We start from the raw sequence: 23,427 nt of genomic DNA, 5'->3' as shown, positions 1-23,427 counted from the left end.
TCCAGAACAGCTGTTGCTCTCACGCATGTTTCAGTGTTGCTTCCATCAAAGTGAGCATAGAAGGCATTTAGCTCATCTGGTAGGCTTGCGTCACTGGGCAGCTCTGGGCTGCGTTTCCCTTTGTAATCCGTGATAGTTTGCAAGCCCTACCATAGACGATGAGCATCAGAGCCGGTGTAGTAGGATTCCGTCTTAGTCCTGTATTGATGCTTTGCCTGTTTGATGGTTCGTCGGAGGGCATAGCAGGGTTTCTTATAAGCTTCTGGATTAGTGTCCTGCTCCTTGAAAGCAGCAGCTCTAGCCTTTAGCTAAGTGTGTATGTTGCCGGTAATCCAGGGCTTCTGGTTGGGATATGTACGTACGGTCACGGTGGAGACAACGTCGTCAATGCACTTATTAATGAAGCCGGTGACTGATGTGGTGTACTCCTCACTGCCATCGGATGAAACCAGGAATATATTCCAGTCTGTGCTAGCGAAACAGTCCTGTAGCTTAGCATCTGCTTCACTGACCACTTTTGTATTGAGCATGTCACTGGTACTTCCTGTTTGAGTTTTTGCTTGTAAGCAGGAATCAGGAGGACAGAGTTATGGTTGGATTTGCCAAATGGAGGGCTGGGGAGAGCTTTGGATGCGTCTCTGTGTGTGGATAAAATGTGATCTAGAGTTTGTATACCTCTAGTTGCACAGGTGACATATCGGTAGAAATTAAAATCACCGGCCACCATTAGTGTCGCCTCTGGATGAGCATTTTCTTGTTTGCTTATGGCCCTATACAGCTCGTTGAGTGCGGTCTTAGTGCCAGAATCGGTTTGTGGTGGTAAATAGACAGCTATGAAAAATACATATGAAAACTATCTTGGTAAATGGTATGGTCTACAGAGCATCATGAGATATTCTAACACAGGCGAGCAGAACCTCGAGATTTCCTTAATATTAGAGATCGCACTCCAGCTGTTGTTAATAAAGAGACACCCCCCTCTGATCTTACCGAACTCTAAGAGCACTATGTAAATAAAAAATAGAAAAGCACCCTCACCTGATCATCCTCGGGCACCACAGAGAACTTCCTCTCCGACAGCTCTCGCACGCCATCCTCGATGGTAGTGGACCCTTGGGTTGGGGCCTGGCTGTTTTGGGGCCCAGTACTGATGAAGGAGAACTTACGTGCCGTTGCTAATGGATTTAAGATAATCGACTGTTTACGTTTCTCCACCACTGTGAGACTGTCGCCCCCGGCAATGGTGATGCCTTGAGGTCCCGTGATGCCATTGATGACCGAAGGCGGGGGCTGGCGGAAGGACTGGCGGATGGGCTCAGGGCCACGGAGGACGGCGGATTCGTCGATGGAGACACGTCGGAGGGTCTCGGTGAGGATGGAGCTGCGGCGTTCGGCTTTGATGTTGTCGTAGGCCTCCAGGCCCAGGAGCAGGGAGCTGAAGTCTGGTCTCTTGGCCTGCAGCTGGGAGAAGGAGCCGTAGAAGTAACACACTCCGTTGTGAAGCAGAAGGATCTTGTCTGCTCTCTTAAGGTGGTCCAGCTTACTGGTGACCACGATACGAGTCTTGGAGGACATCAGTTTACACAGACACCTGGCAAGAGAAAATATGTGTATCCTTTGTTTAGTTTATCAACCTTTACTTTAACAGACAGGCATGAAGTGACCTTTGGAAAACATGTAGTTTCCTAGGAACGCGAAGAGATTCACATTGTAAAAAAAGTTTCACATTGCTGTTCAATCATGTGCTTGCCCTCATTTCTGAGAGGAAAGATGCTGACAACACAAATGTCTGAAAATTAGATCAAAGGTCATGAATGTCAGACACAAAGTTACATTTCTGCAAAAAGCCCACACCTCACCACCTAACCCAATTGCTCAATAGGTCAAAGACAACAAGGTCAAAGACAACAACAACCTTGATCTTAACCTTCTCTCTTCACCTTAACCATTCACCCAGCCCATACCCCACCCTCATGTCCCAGACCCCAGCCCACCCCTACCCTCATCTCCCAGACCCCAGCCCATACCCCACCCTCATGTCCCAGACCCCAGCCCACCCCCACCCTCATGTCCCAGACCCCAGCCCACCCCCACCCTCATCTCACAGACCCCAGCCCACCCCCACCCTCATCTCACAGACCCCAGCCCATACCCCACCCTCATCTCCCAGACCCCAGCCCATCCCCCACCCCCATGTCCCAGACCCCAGCCCACCCCCACCCTCATCTCCCAGACCCCAGCCCATCCCCCACCCCCATGTCCCAGACCCCAGCCCACCCCCCCAACCTCATCTCCCAGACCCCAGCCCATCCCCCACCCCCATGTCCCAGCCCACCCCCACCCTCATGTCCCAGACCCCAGCCCATCCCCCACCCCCATGTCCCAGACCCCAGCCCAGCCCAGCCCACCCCCCACCCTCATCTCCCAGACCCCAGCCCATCCCCCACCCTCATCTCCCATCCCCCACCCTCATCTCCCAGACCCCAGCCCACCCCCACCCTCATGTCCCAGACCCTAGCCCATCCCCCACCCTCATCTCCCAGACTCCAGCCCATCCCCCACCCTCATCTCCCAGACCCCAGCCCACATAAAAGCTTCAGTGTTGAGCCACAGACAGACCTCTCAAAGATCTCTTTCTCCGTCACAATGTCCAGGTGGGTGAAAGGCGAATCCAACAAGTAGAGGTCAGCATCTTTGTACACGGCTCTGTAAAAGCACACACACACACACACACACACACACACACACACACACACACACACACACACACACACACACACACACCTCATACACAGATACACAGAGATACACACACACACAAATATAATTGGAAGTAAGTAATAAATCAAACAGGCATGTAATTAGGAAGTCAAGTCCCTGTGGAATTCAATTCAGTTTAAGTGATACATCTAGCCAAACTGGCAGTGATGCTCTCAGTTAAGTGGGAGCAAATGGAGACCGGGGACAATAAAACCAATAAATAATGCATATGTTCAGAATGTTGGACTAGACATAGAGATTTAATGGGAGTAAAAAAAAGGCTGCAGAAGCACCAGACATATTAGATCATAAAACACTACAGTTATAGGAGCTGGACTAGATGTCTTCACGGATCCACCCGAACCCGAATACCCGAGACTCGAACGAGTCTGGGTCCAAAATTCTAACTTTTTGCTCGGGCCCTGGTCAGGTCCTGTTTGATTGTCATCGGGTCTCGGGTCTATGTAGCTACAGCTGATAGACACGAGTGGACCCGACCAGGGTTCTTGCATATATTATTTATAAAGCCCTTTTTATATCAACAGATTTCACAAAGTACATATACAGAAACCCAACTTAAAACCCCAAACAGCAAGCAATGCAGATGTAGAAGCATGCCTAGAGCATATTTATTTTACGCTAATAAGGTTAATTTATTGACTTATAGAAGGCCTAGCCAATATATAAAGGCCTATTTGTTAACCAGAAGAGCAATTTGACTGATAAACATATTTCTTTGGTCACTCGGTCCAATCGGGTCTGTTTGAGGTCTGGTTGTTGTTGGGTCCATTCAGGTTCGGGTCTGAGAGTACCAGGTCCGTTCAGGTCTGACTTTTTGGACCCGAGAAGACCTCTAAGCTGAACTAACAAAGCATTGATACTGTAGTAATCATCTTTTTCATAAGGCATTATGACCAGGAATCACTATCCATACACTGTCCCATACATTTAACGAGTCACAACACTAGTCATGATTTAAAAAAATCAACCACAGTGTTTTGCCAAGTAGATCATAGAATGAGTGACTCAACATATTGTGGGTCTTTTATAATGAACGGGGGAGATTTAATGAATGAATGTTGCCATGGTGACAGACGGTGAAAGGTGCTGGGGGTGAGTGATGCATGCTAAAAGACAGGTGTGTGCCTACAGGTACCTACCTGGCCAGACCTATCCTCGCCCTCTGACCTCCACTAAGGGTCACCCCTCCCTCCATAAGGGGCGTCTTGTCTTTCTCCGGCAGCAGGGACAGATCCTGAGACGAGAGCAGTGGGGGTTTAGATAAATGTTTGAGACGCACACACACAAATCAAAAGCTTAAATATGAAATGTATGAAATGTATATGAAATGTCATAGCCCTACTAAATGTAGGGGAGTAGGGACATCATAGCTCTACTAAATGTAGGGGAGTAGGGACATCATAGCTCTACTAAATGTAGGGGAGTAGAGACATCATAGTCCTACTAAATGTAGGGGAGTAGGGACATCATAGCCCTACTAAATGTAGGGGAGTAGGGATATCATAGCCCTACTAAATGTAGGGGAGTAGCGATATCATAGCCCTACTAAATGTAGAGGATTAGGGACATCATAGCCCTACTAAATGTAGGGGAGTAGGGACATCATAGCCCTACTAAATGTAGGGGAGTAGGGACATCATAGCCCTACTAAATGTAGGGGAGTAGGGACATCATAGCCCTACTAAATGTATGGGAGTAGGGACGTCATAGTCCTACTAAATGTATGGGAGTAGGGACATCATAGCCCTACTAAATGTAGGGGAGTAGGGATATCATAGCCCTACTAAATGTATGGGAGTAGGGATATCATAGCCCTACTAAATGTAGAGGAGTAGGGACATCATAGCCCTACTAAATGTAGGGGAGTAGAGACATCATAGCCCTACTAAATGTAGGGGAGTAGAGACATCATAGCCCTACTAAATGTAGGGGAGTAGAGACATCATAGCCCTACTAAATGTAGGGGAGTAGAGACATCATAGCCCTACTAAATGTAGAGGAGTAGAGACATCATAGCCCTACTAAATGTAGGGGAGTAGAGACATCATAGCCCTACTAAATGTAGAGGAGTAGAGACATCATAGCCCTACTAAATGTAGAGGAGTAGAGACATCATAGCCCTACTAAATGTAGGGGAGTAGAGACATCATAGCCCTACTAAATGTAGAGGAGTAGAGACATCATAGCCCTACTAAATGTAGGGGAGTAGAGACATCATAGCCCTACTAAATGTAGGGGAGTAGAGACATCATAGCCCTACTAAATGTAGGGGAGTAGAGACATCATAGCCCTACTAAATGTAGGGGAGTAGAGACATCATAGCCCTACTAAATGTAGAGGAGTAGAGACATCATAGCCCTACTAAATGTAGGGGAGTAGAGACATCATAGCCCTACTAAACGTGTTGAGGAAAACAAAATCAAAAGATCAATACCTTATTGTTTACATCTGTGTTAGCAGACATAACAGACTGAGATGGCAGCTAAAGAAATCTATGACTTCTGAAAGAATGTTGACAACAAACTGGGCAAAGACTCAATTTAACGTCCCCTAAATGTTCTTAAATTAACCTGTTGAAAATGTACAATTTGTTGAGTTTTGCAAATCCAATTCCTTTTCCATATTGGGATACAGCTGCAGCGTAATCAAATCACATGTCCTTAAAGCTATTTAAAAAAGCTATTTACAGTATAAGTACCCAAGCTGAAAGACACAATGGTTTGATTTCAGAAGTCTAATAGCACCACATCAACAAAAACCAAACCAGAAAAACTGAAACATAAAAGGAGTATGAAAAACGACCACAACTAAGGATAAATTCATTATTAACTAGATTATTTCAAACACAAACGTCTGAAACACATGTGCACCAACATGTACATAATGAATTGAGTCATACAGTGATGGAACACAGTCTACCATCATAAAACCGCCTACCTTTTTAAATGCTACTTCTGCTGTCCAAAAGGAAGGCATTGGGAATTAAGTTAACATGTTGTTTAACAGGTCTTAAAACACAGCAAGTGGAAAAAGGCACCTTGTGTGTCTCACACTGAACAAAGCCACTGCATTCGTCCCAAATGGCACCCTGTTCCCTATATAGCGCCCTTCCCAACCTTGGGGTTTACCAGTTGCCTGGTCAAAAGTAGTGCACTTTATAGGGAATAGATTGCCATTTGGAACGTATCCACTGTTAGGCCAGAGCTGAAACCTACAAGCTCACCAAGGGCAAATGTGTAAAATACTTGGGGTTTACAAGATACAACCCACCAATGGTAGTTGGTCCTGGGACAGGCCACAATAGTCTGCAGCACAATCACAAGCCCTACTAAACATAGTCTGATTCGTCTGGGCACACAGAAACAGGTGTCTCTCTTTTCTCTCTGTCTCAGACCACGTACACCAGATTGCTTTTGTCATATTACGCACTTTGAGAGATTTCATATTCATGACCCTTCTAAAGTCACTCAATTGACAGTTTGGATAAAAGGTAGACGTTGCAGTTACATAAGAGGGAATGGTCACTATCGTGAGCTGTCAAAGCGATTAAATATGTTCATACAGTAGTGTTTGCTTTAAACACACTCTGATGTTGGTCAAACAGCCATTGTGTAACACACCATCCACTTTATCTGTGGCAAATCATCAATACCCCAGGGCATGAGTGGTGCCAATTTGCCACTCTAATCATTTTCACGCCTTCTCAAAAGTCAAAATGTAAAACCAATGATAACTACTGTATAGTAGCTCTGCTGCCCAGAGTTATCTGGTCTGTTCATGTAGTCAGGAAAAACTCCTGATCCTAAATATACACAGATACACAGATTGACAATGAGTGCTAGTCTAATCTATATCAATGCCTGTGACTCTGAGCAAGCTGATATTCCGTCCCAATGACATAATGTGGTGTGTCCATGGCAACGGGAGTGTCTGGGACAGTAATCCAGTGACACGGCCCCCCTGCTGAGGCAGCACTTTGAACACTGCCCACCACTTAACACTGGGGCTCCACACAGGGATGGGACGGCATTGTGTGTGTGTGTGTGTGTGTGTGTATGTGCGTGCGTGCGTGTGTGTGTGTGTGTGTGTGCATAAACTGGAGAAATATGACACATCAACGCCTCACAAAGGCTACTGGGTAGACAGTCAAGTAGAACATATGAGTCAAGGGAGAAGGAGAGAGAATTGGGTTGGGAATGAGAGAGTAGCAACAGAATAGGGGAAGGTTGAGAGTTAGCAACAGAACAGGAGGAGGTTGAGAGAGTAGCAACAGAACAGGAGGAGGTTGAGAGAGTAGCAACAGAACAGGAGGAGGTTGAGAGAGTAGCAACAGAACAGGGGGAGGTTGAGAGTTAGCAACAGAACAGTGGGAGGTTGAGAGAGTAGCAACAGAACAGGGGGAGGTTGAGAGAGTAGCAACAGAACAGAGGGAGGTTGAGAGAGTAGCAACAGAACAGGGGGAGGTTGAGAGAGTAACAACAGAACAGAGGGAGGTTGAGAGAGTAGCAACAGAACAGGGAGAGGTTGAGAGAGTAACAACAGAACAGAGGGAGGTTGAGAGAGTAGCAACAGAACAGGGGGAGGTTGAGAGAGTAGCAACAGAACAGAGGGAGGTTGAGAGAGTAGCAACAGAACAGGAGGAGGTTGAGAGAGTAGCAACAGAACAGGGGAAGGTTGAGAGAGTAGCAACAGAACAGGGGGAGGTTGAGAGTTAGCAACAGAACAGGGGGAGGTTGAGAGAGTAGCAACAGAACAGGGGGAGGTTGAGAGTTAGCAACAGAACAGGGGGAGGTTGAGAGAGTAACAACAGAACAGGGGGAGGTTGAGAGAGTAGCAACAGAACAGGGGGAGGTTGAGAGAGTAGCAACAGAACAGGAGGAGGTTGAGAGAGTAGCAACAGAACAGGGGGAGGTTGAGAGAGTAGCAACAGAACAGGGGGAGGTTGAGAGAGTAGCAACAGAGCAGGGGGAGGTTGAGAGAGTAGCAACAGAACAGGAGGAGGTTGAGAGAGTAGCAACAGAACAGAGGGGGGTTGAGAGTTAGCAACAGAACAGGGGGAGGTTGAAAGAGTAGCAACAGAACAGGGGGAGGTTGAGAGAGTAGCAACAGAACAGGGAGAGGTTGAGAGAGTAGCAACAGAACAGGGAGAGGTTGAGAGAGTAGCAACAGAACAGGGGGAGGTTGAGAGTTAGCAACAGAACAGGAGGAGGTTGAGAGAGTAGCAACATAACAGGGGGAGGTTGAGAGAGTAGCAACAGAACAGGGGGAGGTTGAGAGTTAGCAACAGAACAGGGGGAGGTTGATAGAGTAGCAACAGAACAGGGGGAGGTTGAGAGAGTAGCAACAGAACAGGGGGAGGTTGAGAGTTAGCAACAGAACAGGAGGAGGTTGAGAGAGTAGCAACAGAACAGGAGGAGGTTGAGAGAGTAGCAACAGAACAGGGGGAGGTTGAGAGAGTAGCAACAGAACAGGGGGAGGTTGAGAGAGTAGCAACAGAGCAGGGGGAGGTTGAGAGAGTAGCAACAGAACAGGAGGAGGTTGAGAGAGTAGCAACAGAACAGAGGGGGGTTGAGAGTTAGCAACAGAACAGGGGGAGGTTGAAAGAGTAGCAACAGAACAGGGGGAGGTTGAGAGAGTAGCAACAGAACAGGGAGAGGTTGAGAGAGTAGCAACAGAACAGGGAGAGGTTGAGAGAGTAGCAACAGAACAGGGGGAGGTTGAGAGTTAGCAACAGAACAGGAGGAGGTTGAGAGAGTAGCAACATAACAGGGGGAGGTTGAGAGAGTAGCAACAGAACAGGGGGAGGTTGAGAGTTAGCAACAGAACAGGGGGAGGTTGATAGAGTAGCAACAGAACAGGGGGAGGTTGAGAGAGTAGCAACAGAACAGGGGGAGGTTGAGAGTTAGCAACAGAACAGGAGGAGGTTGAGAGAGTAGCAACAGAACAGGGGGAGGTTGAGAGTTAGCAACAGAACAGGGGGAGGATGAGAGAGTAGCAACAGAACAGGGGGAGGTTGAGAGTTAGCAACAGAACAGGGGGAGGTTGAGAGAGTAGCAACAGAACAGAGGGAGGTTGAGAGAGTAGCAACAGAACAGGGGGAGGTTGAGAGAGTAGCAACAGAACAGGGGGAGGTTGAGAGTTAGCAACAGAACAGGAGGAGGTTGAGAGAGTAGCAACATAACAGGGGGAGGTTGAGAGAGTAGCAACAGAACAGGGGGAGGTTGAGAGTTAGCAACAGAACAGGGGGAGGTTGATAGAGTAGCAACAGAACAGGGGGAGGTTGAGAGAGTAGCAACAGAACAGGGGGAGGTTGAGAGTTAGCAACAGAACAGGGGGAGGATGAGAGAGTAGCAACAGAACAGGGGGAGGTTGAGAGTTAGCAACAGAACAGGGGGAGGTTGAGAGAGTAGCAACAGAACAGAGGGAGGTTGAGAGAGTAGCAACAGAACAGGGGGAGGTTGAGAGAGTAACAACAGAACAGAGGGAGGTTGAGAGAGTAGCAACAGAACAGGGAGAGGTTGAGAGAGTAACAACAGAACAGAGGGAGGTTGAGAGAGTAGCAACAGAACAGGGGGAGGTTGAGAGAGTAGCAACAGAACAGAGGGAGGTTGAGAGAGTAGCAACAGAACAGGAGGAGGTTGAGAGAGTAGCAACAGAACAGGGGAAGGTTGAGAGAGTAGCAACAGAACAGGGGGAGGTTGAGAGTTAGCAACAGAACAGGGGGAGGTTGAGAGAGTAGCAACAGAACAGGGGGAGGTTGAGAGTTAGCAACAGAACAGGGGGAGGTTGAGAGAGTAACAACAGAACAGGGGGAGGTTGAGAGAGTAGCAACAGAACAGGGGGAGGTTGAGAGAGTAGCAACAGAACAGGAGGAGGTTGAGAGAGTAGCAACAGAACAGGGGGAGGTTGAGAGAGTAGCAACAGAACAGGGGGAGGTTGAGAGAGTAGCAACAGAGCAGGGGGAGGTTGAGAGAGTAGCAACAGAACAAGAGGAGGTTGAGAGAGTAGCAACAGAACAGAGGGGGGTTGAGAGTTAGCAACAGAACAGGGGGAGGTTGAAAGAGTAGCAACAGAACAGGGGGAGGTTGAGAGAGTAGCAACAGAACAGGGGGAGGTTGAGAGAGTAGCAACAGAACAGGGGGAGGTTGAGAGAGTAACAACAGAACAGAGGGAGGTTGAGAGAGTAGCAACAGAACAGGGGGAGGTTGAGAGAGTAACAACAGAACAGGGGGAGGTTGAGAGAGTAGCAACAGAACAGGAGGAGGTTGAGAGAGTAGCAACAGAACAGGGGGAGGTTGAGAGAGTAGCAACAGAACAGGGGGAGGTTGAGAGAGTAGCAACAGAGCAGGGGGAGGTTGAGAGAGTAGCAACAGAACAGGAGGAGGTTGAGAGAGTAGCAACAGAACAGAGGGGGGTTGAGAGTTAGCAACAGAACAGGGGGAGGTTGAAAGAGTAGCAACAGAACAGGGGGAGGTTGAGAGAGTAGCAACAGAACAGGGGGAGGTTGAGAGAGTAGCAACAGAACAGGGGGAGGTTGAGAGAGTAACAACAGAACAGAGGGAGGTTGAGAGAGTAGCAACAGAACAGGGGGAGGTTGAGAGAGTAACAACAGAACAGAGGGAGGTTGAGAGAGTAGCAACAGAACAGGGGGAGGTTGAGAGAGTAGCAACAGAACAGAGGGAGGTTGAGAGAGTAGCAACAGAACAGGAGGAGGTTGAGAGAGTAGCAACAGAACAGGAGGAGGTTGAGAGAGTAGCAACAGAACAGGGGGAGGTTGAGAGTTAGCAACAGAACAGTGGGAGGTTGAGAGAGTAGCAACAGAACAGGGGGAGGTTGAGAGAGTAGCAACAGAACAGAGGGAGGTTGAGAGAGTAGCAACAGAACAGGGGGAGGTTGAGAGAGTAACAACAGAACAGAGGGAGGTTGAGAGAGTAGCAACAGAACAGGGAGAGGTTGAGAGAGTAACAACAGAACAGAGGGAGGTTGAGAGAGTAGCAACAGAACAGGGGGAGGTTGAGAGAGTAGCAACAGAACAGAGGGAGGTTGAGAGAGTAGCAACAGAACAGGAGGAGGTTGAGAGAGTAGCAACAGAACAGGGGAAGGTTGAGAGAGTAGCAACAGAACAGGGGGAGGTTGAGAGTTAGCAACAGAACAGGGGGAGGTTGAGAGAGTAGCAACAGAACAGGGGGAGGTTGAGAGTTAGCAACAGAACAGGGGGAGGTTGAGAGAGTAACAACAGAACAGGGGGAGGTTGAGAGAGTAGCAACAGAACAGGGGGAGGTTGAGAGAGTAGCAACAGAACAGGAGGAGGTTGAGAGAGTAGCAACAGAACAGGGGGAGGTTGAGAGAGTAGCAACAGAACAGGGGGAGGTTGAGAGAGTAGCAACAGAGCAGGGGGAGGTTGAGAGAGTAGCAACAGAACAGGAGGAGGTTGAGAGAGTAGCAACAGAACAGAGGGGGGTTGAGAGTTAGCAACAGAACAGGGGGAGGTTGAAAGAGTAGCAACAGAACAGGGGGAGGTTGAGAGAGTAGCAACAGAACAGGGAGAGGTTGAGAGAGTAGCAACAGAACAGGGAGAGGTTGAGAGAGTAGCAACAGAACAGGGGGAGGTTGAGAGTTAGCAACAGAACAGGAGGAGGTTGAGAGAGTAGCAACATAACAGGGGGAGGTTGAGAGAGTAGCAACAGAACAGGGGGAGGTTGAGAGTTAGCAACAGAACAGGGGGAGGTTGATAGAGTAGCAACAGAACAGGGGGAGGTTGAGAGAGTAGCAACAGAACAGGGGGAGGTTGAGAGTTAGCAACAGAACAGGAGGAGGTTGAGAGAGTAGCAACAGAACAGGGGGAGGTTGAGAGTTAGCAACAGAACAGGGGGAGGATGAGAGAGTAGCAACAGAACAGGGGGAGGTTGAGAGTTAGCAACAGAACAGGGGGAGGTTGAGAGAGTAGCAACAGAACAGAGGGAGGTTGAGAGAGTAGCAACAGAACAGGGGGAGGTTGAGAGAGTAACAACAGAACAGAGGGAGGTTGAGAGAGTAGCAACAGAACAGGGGGAGGTTGAGAGAGTAGCAACAGAACAGAGGGAGGTTGAGAGAGTAGCAACAGAACAGGAGGAGGTTGAGAGAGTAGCAACAGAACAGGGGAAGGTTGAGAGAGTAGCAACAGAACAGGGGGAGGTTGAGAGTTAGCAACAGAACAGGGGGAGGTTGAGAGAGTAGCAACAGAACAGGGGGAGGTTGAGAGTTAGCAACAGAACAGGGGGAGGTTGAGAGAGTAACAACAGACAGGGGGAGGTTGAGAGAGTAGCAACAGAACAGGGGGAGGTTGAGAGAGTAGCAACAGAACAGGAGGAGGTTGAGAGAGTAGCAACAGAACAGGGGGAGGTTGAGAGAGTAGCAACAGAACAGGGGGAGGTTGAGAGAGTAGCAACAGAGCAGGGGGAGGTTGAGAGAGTAGCAACAGAACAGGAGGAGGTTGAGAGAGTAGCAACAGAACAGAGGGGGGTTGAGAGTTAGCAACAGAACAGGGGGAGGTTGAAAGAGTAGCAACAGAACAGGGGGAGGTTGAGAGAGTAGCAACAGAACAGGGGGAGGTTGAGAGAGTAGCAACAGAACAGGGGGAGGTTGAGAGAGTAACAACAGAACAGAGGGAGGTTGAGAGAGTAGCAACAGAACAGGGGGAGGTTGAGAGAGTAACAACAGAACAGAGGGAGGTTGAGAGAGTAGCAACAGAACAGGGGGAGGTTGAGAGAGTAGCAACAGAACAGAGGGAGGTTGAGAGAGTAGCAACAGAACAGGAGGAGGTTGAGAGAGTAGCAACAGAACAGGAGGAGGTTGAGAGAGTAGCAACAGAACAGGGGGAGGTTGAGAGTTAGCAACAGAACAGGGGGAGGTTGAGAGAGTAGCAACAGAACAGGGGGAGGTTGAGAGTTAGCAACAGAACAGGGGGAGGTTGAGAGAGTAGCAACAGAACAGGGGGAGGTTGAGAGTTAGCAACAGAACAGGGGGAGGTTGAGAGTAGCAACAGAACAGGAGGAGGTTGAGAGAGTAGCAACAGAACAGGGGGAGGTTGAGAGTTAGCAACAGAACAGGGGGAGGTTGAGAGAGTAGCAACAGAACAGGGGGAGGTTGAGAGTTAGCAACAGAACAGGGGGAGGTTGAGAGAGTAGCAACAGAACAGGAGGAGGTTGAGAGAGTAGCAACAGAACAGGGGGAGGTTGAGAGAGTAGCAACAGAACAGGGGGAGGTTGAGAGAGTAGCAACAGAGCAGGGGGAGGTTGAGAGAGTAGCAACAGAACAGGGGGAGGTTGAGAGAGTAGCAACAGAACAGAGGGGGGTTGAGAGTTAGCAACAGAACAGGGGGAGGTTGAAAGAGTAGCAACAGAACAGGGGGAGGTTGAGAGAGTAGCAACAGATCAGGAGGAGGTTGAGAGAGTAGCAATAGAACAGGGGGAGGTAAAGAGTTAGCAACAGAACAGGAGGAGGTTGAGAGAGTAACAACAGAACAGGGGAAGGTTGAGAGAGTAGCAACAGAACAGGAGGAGGTTGAGAGAGTAGCAACAGAACAGGAGGAGGTTGAGAGAGTAGCAACAGAACAGGGGGAGGTTGAGAGAGTAGCAACAGAACAGGGGGAGGTTGAGAGTTAGCAACAGAACAGGAGGAGGTTGAGAGAGTAGCAACAGAACAGGGGGAGGTTGAGAGAGTAGCAACAGAACAGGGGGAGGTTGAGAGAGTAGCAACAGAACAGGGGGAGGTTGAGAGAGTAGCAACAGAACAGGGGGAGGTTGAGAATTAGCAACAGAACAGGAGGAGGTTGAGAGAGTAGCAACAGAACAGGGGGAGGTTGAGAGTTAGCAACAGAACAGGGGGAGGTTGAGAGAGTAGCAACAGAACAGGAGGAGGTTGAGAGAGTAGCAACAGAACAGGGGGAGGTTGAGAGAGTAGCAACAGAGCAGGGGGAGGTTGAGAGAGTAGCAACAGAACAGGGGGAGGTTGAGAGAGTAGCAACAGAGCAGGGGGAGGTTGAGAGAGTAGCAACAGAACAGGAGGAGGTTGAGAGAGTAGCAACAGAACAGAGGGGGGTTGAGAGTTAGCAACAGAACAGGGGGAGGTTGAAAGAGTAGCAACAGAACAGGGGGAGGTTGAGAGAGTAGCAACAGAACAGGAGGAGGTTGAGAGAGTAGCAACAGAACAGGGGGAGGTTGAGAGAGTAGCAACAGAACAGGAGGAGGTTGAGAGAGTAGCAATAGAACAGGGGGAGGTTGAGAGAGTAGCAACAGAACAGAGGGAGGTTGAGAGAGTAGCAATAGAACAGGGGGAGGTTGAGAGTTAGCAACAGAACAGGAGGAGGTTGAGAGAGTAACAACAGAACAGGGGAAGGTTGAGAGAGTAGCAACAGAACAGGAGGAGGTTGAGAGAGTAGCAACAGAACAGGAGGAGGTTGAGAGAGTAGCAACAGAACAGGGGGAGGTTGAGAGGTAGCAACAGAACAGGGGGAGGTTGAGAGTTAGCAACAGAACAGGAGGAGGTTGAGAGAGTAGCAACAGAACAGGGGGAGGTTGAGAGAGTAGCAACAGAACAGGGGGAGGTTGAGAGAGTAGCAACAGAACAGGGGGAGGTTGAGAGTTAGCAACAGAACAGGAGGAGGTTGAGAGAGTAACAACAGAACAGGGGAGGGTTGAGAGAGTAGCAACAGAACAGGAGGAGGTTGAGAGAGTAGCAACAGAACAGGGGGGGTTGAGAGTTAGCAACAGAACAGGAGGAGGTTGAGAGAGTAGCAACAGAACAGGGAGAGGTTGAGAGAGTAGCAACAGAACAGGGGGAGGTTGAGAGTTAGCAACAGAACAGGAGGAGGTTGAGAGAGTAGCAACATAACAGGGGGAGGTTGAGAGAGTAGCAACAGAACAGGGGGAGGTTGAGAGTTAGCAACAGAACAGGGGGAGGTTGATAGAGTAGCAACAGAACAGGGGGAGGTTGAGAGTTAGCAACAGAACAGGAGGAGGTTGAGAGAGTAGCAACAGAACAGGGGGAGGTTGAGAGTTAGCAACAGAACAGGGGGAGGTTGAGAGAGTAGCAACAGAACAGGGGGAGGTTGAGAGTTAGCAACAGAACAGGGGGAGGTTGAGAGAGTAGCAACAGAACAGAGGGAGGTTGAGAGAGTAGCAACAGAACAGGGGGAGGTTGAGAGAGTAACAACAGAACAGAGGGAGGTTGAGAGAGTAGCAACAGAACAGGGAGAGGTTGAGAGAGTAACAACAGAACAGAGGGAGGTTGAGAGAGTAGCAACAGAACAGGGGGAGGTTGAGAGAGTAGCAACAGAACAGAGGGAGGTTGAGAGAGTAGCAACAGAACAGGAGGAGGTTGAGAGAGTAGCAACAGAACAGGGGGAGGTTGAGAGAGTAGCAACAGAACAGGAGGAGGTTGAGAGAGTAGCAACAGAACAGGGGGAGGTTGAGAGTTAGCAACAGAACAGGGGGAGGTTGAGAGAGTAGCAACAGAACAGGGGGAGGTTGAGAGTTAGCAACAGAACAGGAGGAGGTTGAGAGAGTAGCAACAGAACAGGGGGAGGTTGAGAGAGTAGCAACAGAACAGGGGGAGGTTGAGAGAGTAGCAACAGAACAGGGGGAGGTTGAGAGAGTAGCAACAGAACAGGGGGAGGTTGAGAGTTAGCAACAGAACAGGAGGAGGTTGAGAGAGTAACAACAGAACAGGGGAGCGTTGAGAGAGTAGCAACAGAACAGGAGGAGGTTGAGAGAGTAGCAACAGAACAGGGGGGGGTTGAGAGTTAGCAACAGAACAGGAGGAGGTTGAGAGAGTAGCAACAGAACAGGGAGAGGTTGAGAGAGTAGCAACAGAACAGGGGGAGGTTGAGAGTTAGCAACAGAACAGGAGGAGGTTGAGAGAGTAGCAACATAACAGGGGGAGGTTGAGAGAGTAGCAACAGAACAGGGGGAGGTTGAGAGTTAGCAACAGAACAGGGGGAGGTTGAGAGAGTAGCAACAGAACAGGGGGAGGTTGAGAGAGTAGCAACAGAACAGGGGGAGGTTGAGAGTTAGCAACAGAACAGGAGGAGGTTGAGAGAGTAGCAACAGAACAGGGGGAGGTTGAGAGTTAGCAACAGAACAGGGGGAGGTTGAGAGAGTAGCAACAGAACAGGGGGAGGTTGAGAGTTAGCAACAGAACAGGGGGAGGTTGAGAGAGTAGCAACAGAACAGAGGGAGGTTGAGAGAGTAGCAACAGAACAGGGGGAGGTTGAGAGAGTAACAACAGAACAGAGGGAGGTTGAGAGAGGAGCAACAGAACAGGGAGAGGTTGAGAGAGTAACAACAGAACAGAGGGAGGTTGAGAGAGTAGCAACAGAACAGGGGGAGGTTGAGAGAGTAGCAACAGAACAGAGGGAGGTTGAGAGAGTAGCAACAGAACAGGAGGAGGTTGAGAGAGTAGCAACAGAACAGGGGAAGGTTGAGAGAGTAGCAACAGAACAGGGGGAGGTTGAGAGTTAGCAACAGAACAGGGGGAGGTTGAGAGTTAGCAACAGAACAGGGGGAGGTTGAGAGAGTAGCAACAGAACAGGGGGAGGTTGAGAGTTAGCAACAGAACAGGGGGAGGTTGAGAGAGTAACAACAGAACAGGGGGAGGTTGAGAGAGTAGCAACAGAACAGGGGGAGGTTGAGAGAGTAGCAACAGAACAGGAGGAGGTTGAGAGAGTAGCAACAGAACAGGGGGAGGTTGAGAGAGTAGCAACAGAACAGGGGGAGGTTGAGAGAGTAGCAACAGAGCAGGGGGAGGTTGAGAGAGTAGCAACAGAACAGGAGGAGGTTGAGAGAGTAGCAACAGAACAGAGGGGGGTTGAGAGTTAGCAACAGAACAGGGGGAGGTTGAAAGAGTAGCAACAGAACAGGGGGAGGTTGAGAGAGTAGCAACAGAACAGGGGGAGGTTGAGAGAGTAGCAACAGAACAGGGGGAGGTTGAGAGAGTAACAACAGAACAGAGGGAGGTTGAGAGAGTAGCAACAGAACAGGGGGAGGTTGAGAGAGTAACAACAGAACAGAGGGAGGTTGAGAGAGTAGCAACAGAACAGGGGGAGGTTGAGAGAGTAGCAACAGAACAGAGGGAGGTTGAGAGAGTAGCAACAGAACAGGAGGAGGTTGAGAGAGTAGCAACAGAACAGGAGGAGGTTGAGAGAGTAGCAACAGAACAGGGGGAGGTTGAGAGTTAGCAACAGAACAGGGGGAGGTTGAGAGAGTAGCAACAGAACAGGGGGAGGTTGAGAGTTAGCAACAGAACAGGGGGAGGTTGAGAGAGTAGCAACAGAACAGGGGGAGGTTGAGAGTTAGCAACAGAACAGGGGGAGGTTGAGAGTAGCAACAGAACAGGAGGAGGTTGAGAGAGTAGCAACAGAACAGGGGGAGGTTGAGAGTTAGCAACAGAACAGGGGGAGGTTGAGAGAGTAGCAACAGAACAGGGGGAGATTGAGAGAGTAGCAACAGAACAGGGGGAGGTTGAGAGAGTAGCTACAGAACAGGGGGAGGTTGAGAGAGTAGCAACAGAATAGGGGAAAGTTGAGAGTAGCAACAGAACAGGGGGAGGTTGAGAGAGTAGCAACAGAACAGGGGAAAGTTGAGAGAGTAGCAACAGAACAGGGGGAGGTTGAGAGTTAGCAACAGAACAGGAGGAGGTTGAGAGAGTAGCAACAGAACAGGGGGAAGATTGAGAGTAGCAACAGAACAGGGGGAGGTTGAGAGAGTAGCAACAGAACAGGGGAAAGTTGAGAGAGTAGCAACTGAACAGGGGGAGGTTGAGAGAGTAGCAACAGAACAGGGGGGAGATTGAGAGAGTAGCAACAGAACAGGGGGAGGTTGAGAGTTAGCAACAGAACAGGGGGAGGTTGAGAGAGTAGAAGAAAACTATTCAGGTTAAGAAAAAAATAGCGAGAACAAAGCAAAGACAAAGGAAAGCAGAAAGGAAAGCAGAAAAAGTAAGAAACATCCGACACAACCACATCAAAGACCAGACCTGAGACCAAAGGAATTCTAACCAAGTTAACAAACAACACACAAACAACAAGGTTACATATTTCAGTCTACCGTACCTCCTCCAGCTGACATGCCTTGATGACAGAGGTGTAGCGGAATTCGTCGTAGGTCAGACCAAACAGGATGTTGTCACGGATGGTTCCGGGCATGATCCAGGAGGTCTGGGGGGAGAAGGAGATCCGCCCACTGTGTTTAATCTTCCCCTCTGACGGGACCAGCTCTCCCAGGATCATCATCAGAAGGGAACTCTGGGGGGAGACACAGAATTAAAGACAACAGACACAGATAAAATGACATTTAATCTCTATGGAAGACACACATTAGTGTGTGTGTTAGCTTCCAGACGCAACTTCAGGAGTCTGTTGGGACATTGGGCTGATATTTGTGGACTCCCTTATTTGAGCATCTCTCTGGTGCCTGACAATGGAAAATAACCCTAACCTAAAGTGTCAGTTTTCACACTATTTGTTTTTGCCTGTCAACAAAAGCAGATCTATAATTTCTAGGAATAATACTTACCAGTTGGCAGGTAAAATGTGTCCGTCGCTATCAAAAAACGCATTTATAACCAGTTTTTATCCAGAGTCTTCCACTAGCCTACGATTAACATTTTCCACCGGAAACACTTGCTTCTTTGTGTTTCCAGTGGAAAATGTCAATAGAAGGCTAATCGTTGGAATGGAAGACCCTATGACATAATGAGATATGAGAATTACAGGGACTGCAGTTGGCACATTTACAGAAATGTTGATTAATGTACATTGTTCGTGTCAAATCAAATCAACCCAATAAAGTAAACTACAAAGGCCCAGACCTCCTCCATCCACCCCAGTGTTCCCTGACAGACAGTGAGTGGTAGTGGTACCTTTCCGGAGCCGGTGGATCCAGCCACGGCCAGCATCTGTCCCTTCTCCAGATACAGGCTGATGTTCTTGAGGACGGGTGTAACATATAGGTTGGTGAAGAACAGCCCTACGTCACCGTTAGGGTGGCCGTTAGACTTGTTCTCCTGCTTAATCTTCTCAAACAACGCCCCGATACCCTGGAGAGGGGGAGAGAGTTGGGGGAGAAATAGAGAGAGAGTGAGGGAGGGTGAGAGGGAGAGAGAGTAGGATGAGAAAGAGAGAGAGAGGGAGGGGGGAGAGAGAGAGAGAGGGGGAGAGGTAGAGAGAGGGTGAGAAATAGCTTTACATTACATCAAATGTAAGTTTCTCTCATACAATATGACCAGACCAGCTTGTCTGAAAGAGTGAGCTCATGTGTGTACAGCTCTGGTTGTATTAGAAATACTATTTGTGCATAAAGGGGACAACAGACTAGTGATACCATGCTCTGATGATGGCTTTATGCTGAAATGTCTCAGCCACCCAGCTGGGAAAATTAGAAAGACGAGAAAGTATTTTTTGGTCATTTATTTTCAAGTTTCTTGGAATCACTGAGAAATAGGAGACTCTTGCGCCCCAAAGAAAAAAGGCCTCAAATGTCAGTATTGGCCCCAAATCCATCAACATTTCCATAGAAATCAAATCACTGGTGAGAGTTCTGTAGGAGAGAAACGGTGAACCTGGTTGGTTTGTTAAATCATTGAGCTGGGTGACGTTTTATGGGTCAGTGATCTTCTAATGCCAAGGGCTTCCGTCACTTCTATAGCTTACACTGCGTCACATTCATATTCAAATGAGCTGACGTACACGCAGTCCACAATAAAGACCAGTCTGACAACTCTGGCCTATTTCCAAAACAACTTTCACAGGAGGAGACGCTGGGATAGAATCCTAGATGTGATAAATGAATGGATTCCTAACCAGATTGTCCCAGCATAGAATGGGTTTGGTATAGTTTACCACCGTCTAGCATAGCATTGGTATTGGTTATCTAAATTAGTGCACAAAGCATCTGAACACAAATCATTTTTTACCTACTTGGGATGGCCATAACATGTGTCCATTAAGTTAAATGTACTGCCTGCGACACTTCAAACTGATAACGTTGTTCTGTGGTCATGATGATGAATTGCCTTTTACCTACACAATAGTAGGATTATTATCAGGAAGAATAGAATGCATACACACACACACTCGTACCTCATCCCAGGAGGCGGTCACGTTCACCAGCTCTACCTCAGTGGTGGTCAGGTTGTACTCTAATACTTTGTACTCCTCTTTACAGAGGTATTCCTACAGGACAGACAAAACAAGAGTTAAAACCACTAGTGTATTACAAATTGAAACAGACAAGAATATTATCTTGGCAACAACAAGTCAGCTCAATACTCACACGCACACACACACACACACACACACACACACACACACACACACACACACACACACACACACACACACACACACACACACACACACACACACACACACACACACACACACACACACACGCACACGCACGCACACGCACGCACGCACGCACACCACACACATTCACAGTGGAGAACAAACAGTAGTGGCTCAAATACAGAATAGACAACGTGTTGTCCTACGCCTTGTGCAGTACTGGCTCACAGACAGAATATACACCATGTTCAGGAGATAGAGAGGAATCCCTGATAAGAATGACACAACAACAACTGTACTGTGACCCTAATATGGCCTTTTTGGCCGAGGACGACATGTGTCTGTCTCTCTCTCTCTATTTCTTGATGGGCCTTATGGCAAGGCAGTATGAAGGGCATGTATGTGTCTTGGGGTGCAGTTGGTGTGGGGGGGGCTGTGTGTTGGACTGGAAAGATGACTCCATTACCTCAAACAGGTAGCTTCTACTTCCTCTTTGTGCGTGTGATTGAATGCCTCCGTGTGGTTGCCTGTGTGTGTACGTGTCTGCAGTGTTTCACCTAGGATTCTTGCAGTGGCAAAGTTAGCGTGGTAGTGGGCGTGGCCAGTTGTGCAGTCTCCAACCAACATTTTTAAAGGACCTCTTGGCGACAGAGACAAAATGTTGCTGTTTAAAGTTAATTTCCTGCAATTCTACACATTTTACCATGGCTTATGCCGTGTTCTATGCTACATGAGTGACTCAAACATAATACCAAAATCAATGAGGGCCCCATGCCATGACATTTTTGCCATTTTTGATTCTCCTTGACTGTCTAGTTATTATTTTGGTGATTGTTATTCAAAAATCTTATTTAAAAATATATAGCTCCATTATCTCTAAATACTTTATATCTGGTTTAGTTGTTTAAGTTTACACTGTAAACACTTTACCATCCCAAAAATGATGAAAAAAATTTCATATTAAATAGCCGCTGCTAAATGAATATAGGGGGAACACTGATCCGTGTGTTTGTGCCAATTCCTATGAGTCTTCAGATACAGATACAGATGCTTCAGATACTGACAAAAAAATCACCAAAACTGACATAACCGTCGGGGACACTGACATAACCTTCAGGGACAGTGACATAACCTTCAGGGACACTGTGTCACGCCCTGGCCTTAGTATTCTTTGTTTTCTTTATTATTTTAGTTAGGTCAGGGTGTGACATGGGTAATTTATGTGGGTTTTGTAGTGTCTAGGGTGGTTGTAAGATTTAGGGGGTTTATTTAGAGTAGTTGGGTTTATGTTTAGTATAGTTGTCTAGCTGTGTCTATGGTTGAGTGTAGGTGTTTAGGAAAGTCTATGGTTGCCTGAATTGGGTCTCAATTAGAGACAGCTGGTTATTGTTGTCTCTGATTGGGAGCCATATTCAAGGTAACCATAGGCTTTAGCTGTTTGTGGGGAATTGTCTATGTCGATGTTCTATGTTGCATGTATGCACTAGTTCATTCTTAGCTTCACGTTCGTCTGTTGGTTATTTTGTTAAAGTGGTTTTGTTTTGTGTTTGTTCTCTTCTTAATAAAAGAAGATGTTCTTTTCTCGCGCTGCGCCTTGGTCCTCACTCTCTCCTATAGACGATCGTGACAGAATTCCCCACCAATGCGGGATCAAGCAGCGCGAAAAGCGGCAACAGGAGCAAGGCATTAAGGATTCATGGACATGGGAGGAAATTCTGGACCGCGAAGAACCAGGAGAATATAACCGCCCCAAAGCTGAGCTGGAGGCAGCGAAAGCAGAGAGGCGGCGATATGAGGAGCTAGCTCGGAGGCAGGAAAAGGATCTGGGCTACACTACGAGGGAGGAGATCGACAGGTGGGCGATCAACCCAGGGAGAGTGCAGGAGCCCGCCTGGGATTCTCTGGCGCAGTGCGAGGAGGGATACCGGCGTATGGAGGCAGCACGATGAAGCGGTAGGAAGCCTGTGAGAAAACCCCAACAATTTCTTGGGGGGGGCTTAAAGGGAGAGTGGCGAAGTCAGGTAGGAAACCTGCGCCTACTCCCTGTACTTACCGTGGAGAGCGAGAGTACGGGCAGACACCGTGTTACGCAGTAGAGCGCACGGTGTCTCCTGTACGTGTGCATAGCTCGGTGCGAGTTATTCCACCTCCCTGCACTGGCAGGGCTAGATTGAGTATTGAGCCGGATGTCATGAAGCCGGCCCTACATATCTGGCCACCAGTGCGTCTCCTCGGGCCGGTTTACATGGCACCAGCCTTACGCATGGTGTCCCCGGTTCGCCTACATAGCCCGGTGCGGGTTATTCCACCTCCCCGCACTGGTCGGGCAACGGGGAGCATTCAACCAGGTAAGGTTGGGCAGGCTCAATGCTCAAGGGAGCCAATACGCCTGCACGGTCCGGTATTTCCGGCGCCACCTCCCCGCCCCAGTCCAGTTCCACCAGTGCCTACACCACGCACCAGGCTTCCAGTGTGTCTCCAGAGCCCTGTTCCTCCTCCACGCACTCGTCCTATGGTGCGTGTCTCCAGCCCGGTACCACCAATTCCGGCACCACGCACCAAGCCTCCTGTGCGTCTCCAGAGTCCTGTGCATCCTGTTGCTGCTCCCCGCATTAGCCCTGAGATGCGTGTCCCCAGCCCGGTACCACCAGTTCCGGCACCACGCACTAGGCCTAATGTGCGTCCCCAGGGTCCGGTATGCCCTGTTCCTTCTCCCCGCACTAGCCTGAAAGTGCGTGTCCTTAGCCCGGTGCCTCCAGTTCCGGCACCACGCACCAGGCCTACAGTGCGCCTATTCCGGCCAGAGCCATCCGTCTCCCCAGCGCCATCTGAGCCATCCGTCTCCCCAGCACCATCTGAGCCATCCGTCTCCCCAGCGCCATCTGAGCCATCCGTCTCCCCAGCGCCATCTGAGCCATCCGTCTCCCCAGCGCCATCTGAGCCATCCGTCTCCCCAGCGCCATCTGAGCCATCCGTCTGCCCAGCGCCGTCTGAGCCATCCGTCTGCCCAGCGCCGTCTGAGCCATCCGTCTGCCCAGCGCCGTCTGAGCCATCCGTCTGCCCAGCGCCATTAGAGCCGCCCGTCTGTCCGGAGCCGCTAGAGCCATTCGTCAGTCAGGATCTGCCAGAGCCGCCAACCAGACAGGATCTGCCAGAGCCGCCAACCAGACAGGATCTGCCAGATCCGCCAACCAGACAGGATCTGCCAGAGCCGCCAACCAGACAGGATCTGCCAGAGCCGCCAACCAGACAGGATCTGCCAGAGCCGCCAACCAGACAGGATCTGCCAGAGCCGTCAGCCAGCCATGAGCAGCCAGATCCGT

At 49.1% G+C, this 23,427-nt stretch overlaps 1 protein-coding gene across 1 annotated transcript in view; it reads right to left on the bottom strand.

Annotated features, from left to right (window-relative positions):
* Nucleotides 1–23,427, bottom strand: part of LOC129862097 (cystic fibrosis transmembrane conductance regulator-like) — a 77,475-nt gene that overhangs the window by 31,422 nt on the left and 22,626 nt on the right. The window contains exons 10-15 of the mRNA XM_055933445.1: nucleotides 19,898–19,990; nucleotides 18,679–18,855; nucleotides 17,870–18,061; nucleotides 3,921–4,015; nucleotides 2,620–2,706; nucleotides 1,039–1,591 (exon numbers count right to left, since the gene is read on the bottom strand). Of these exons, the coding sequence (XP_055789420.1) occupies nucleotides 1,039–1,591; nucleotides 2,620–2,706; nucleotides 3,921–4,015; nucleotides 17,870–18,061; nucleotides 18,679–18,855; nucleotides 19,898–19,990 (1,197 nt within the window). The remainder of the gene's footprint in view (nucleotides 1–1,038; nucleotides 1,592–2,619; nucleotides 2,707–3,920; nucleotides 4,016–17,869; nucleotides 18,062–18,678; nucleotides 18,856–19,897; nucleotides 19,991–23,427) is intronic.

Source organism: Salvelinus fontinalis, chromosome 9 (genome assembly GCF_029448725.1).
Source record: "Salvelinus fontinalis isolate EN_2023a chromosome 9, ASM2944872v1, whole genome shotgun sequence".
In the NCBI taxonomy this organism is placed as follows: Eukaryota; Metazoa; Chordata; class Actinopteri; order Salmoniformes; family Salmonidae; genus Salvelinus; species Salvelinus fontinalis.
This window is presented reverse-complemented; position numbering and strand designations above follow the sequence as displayed.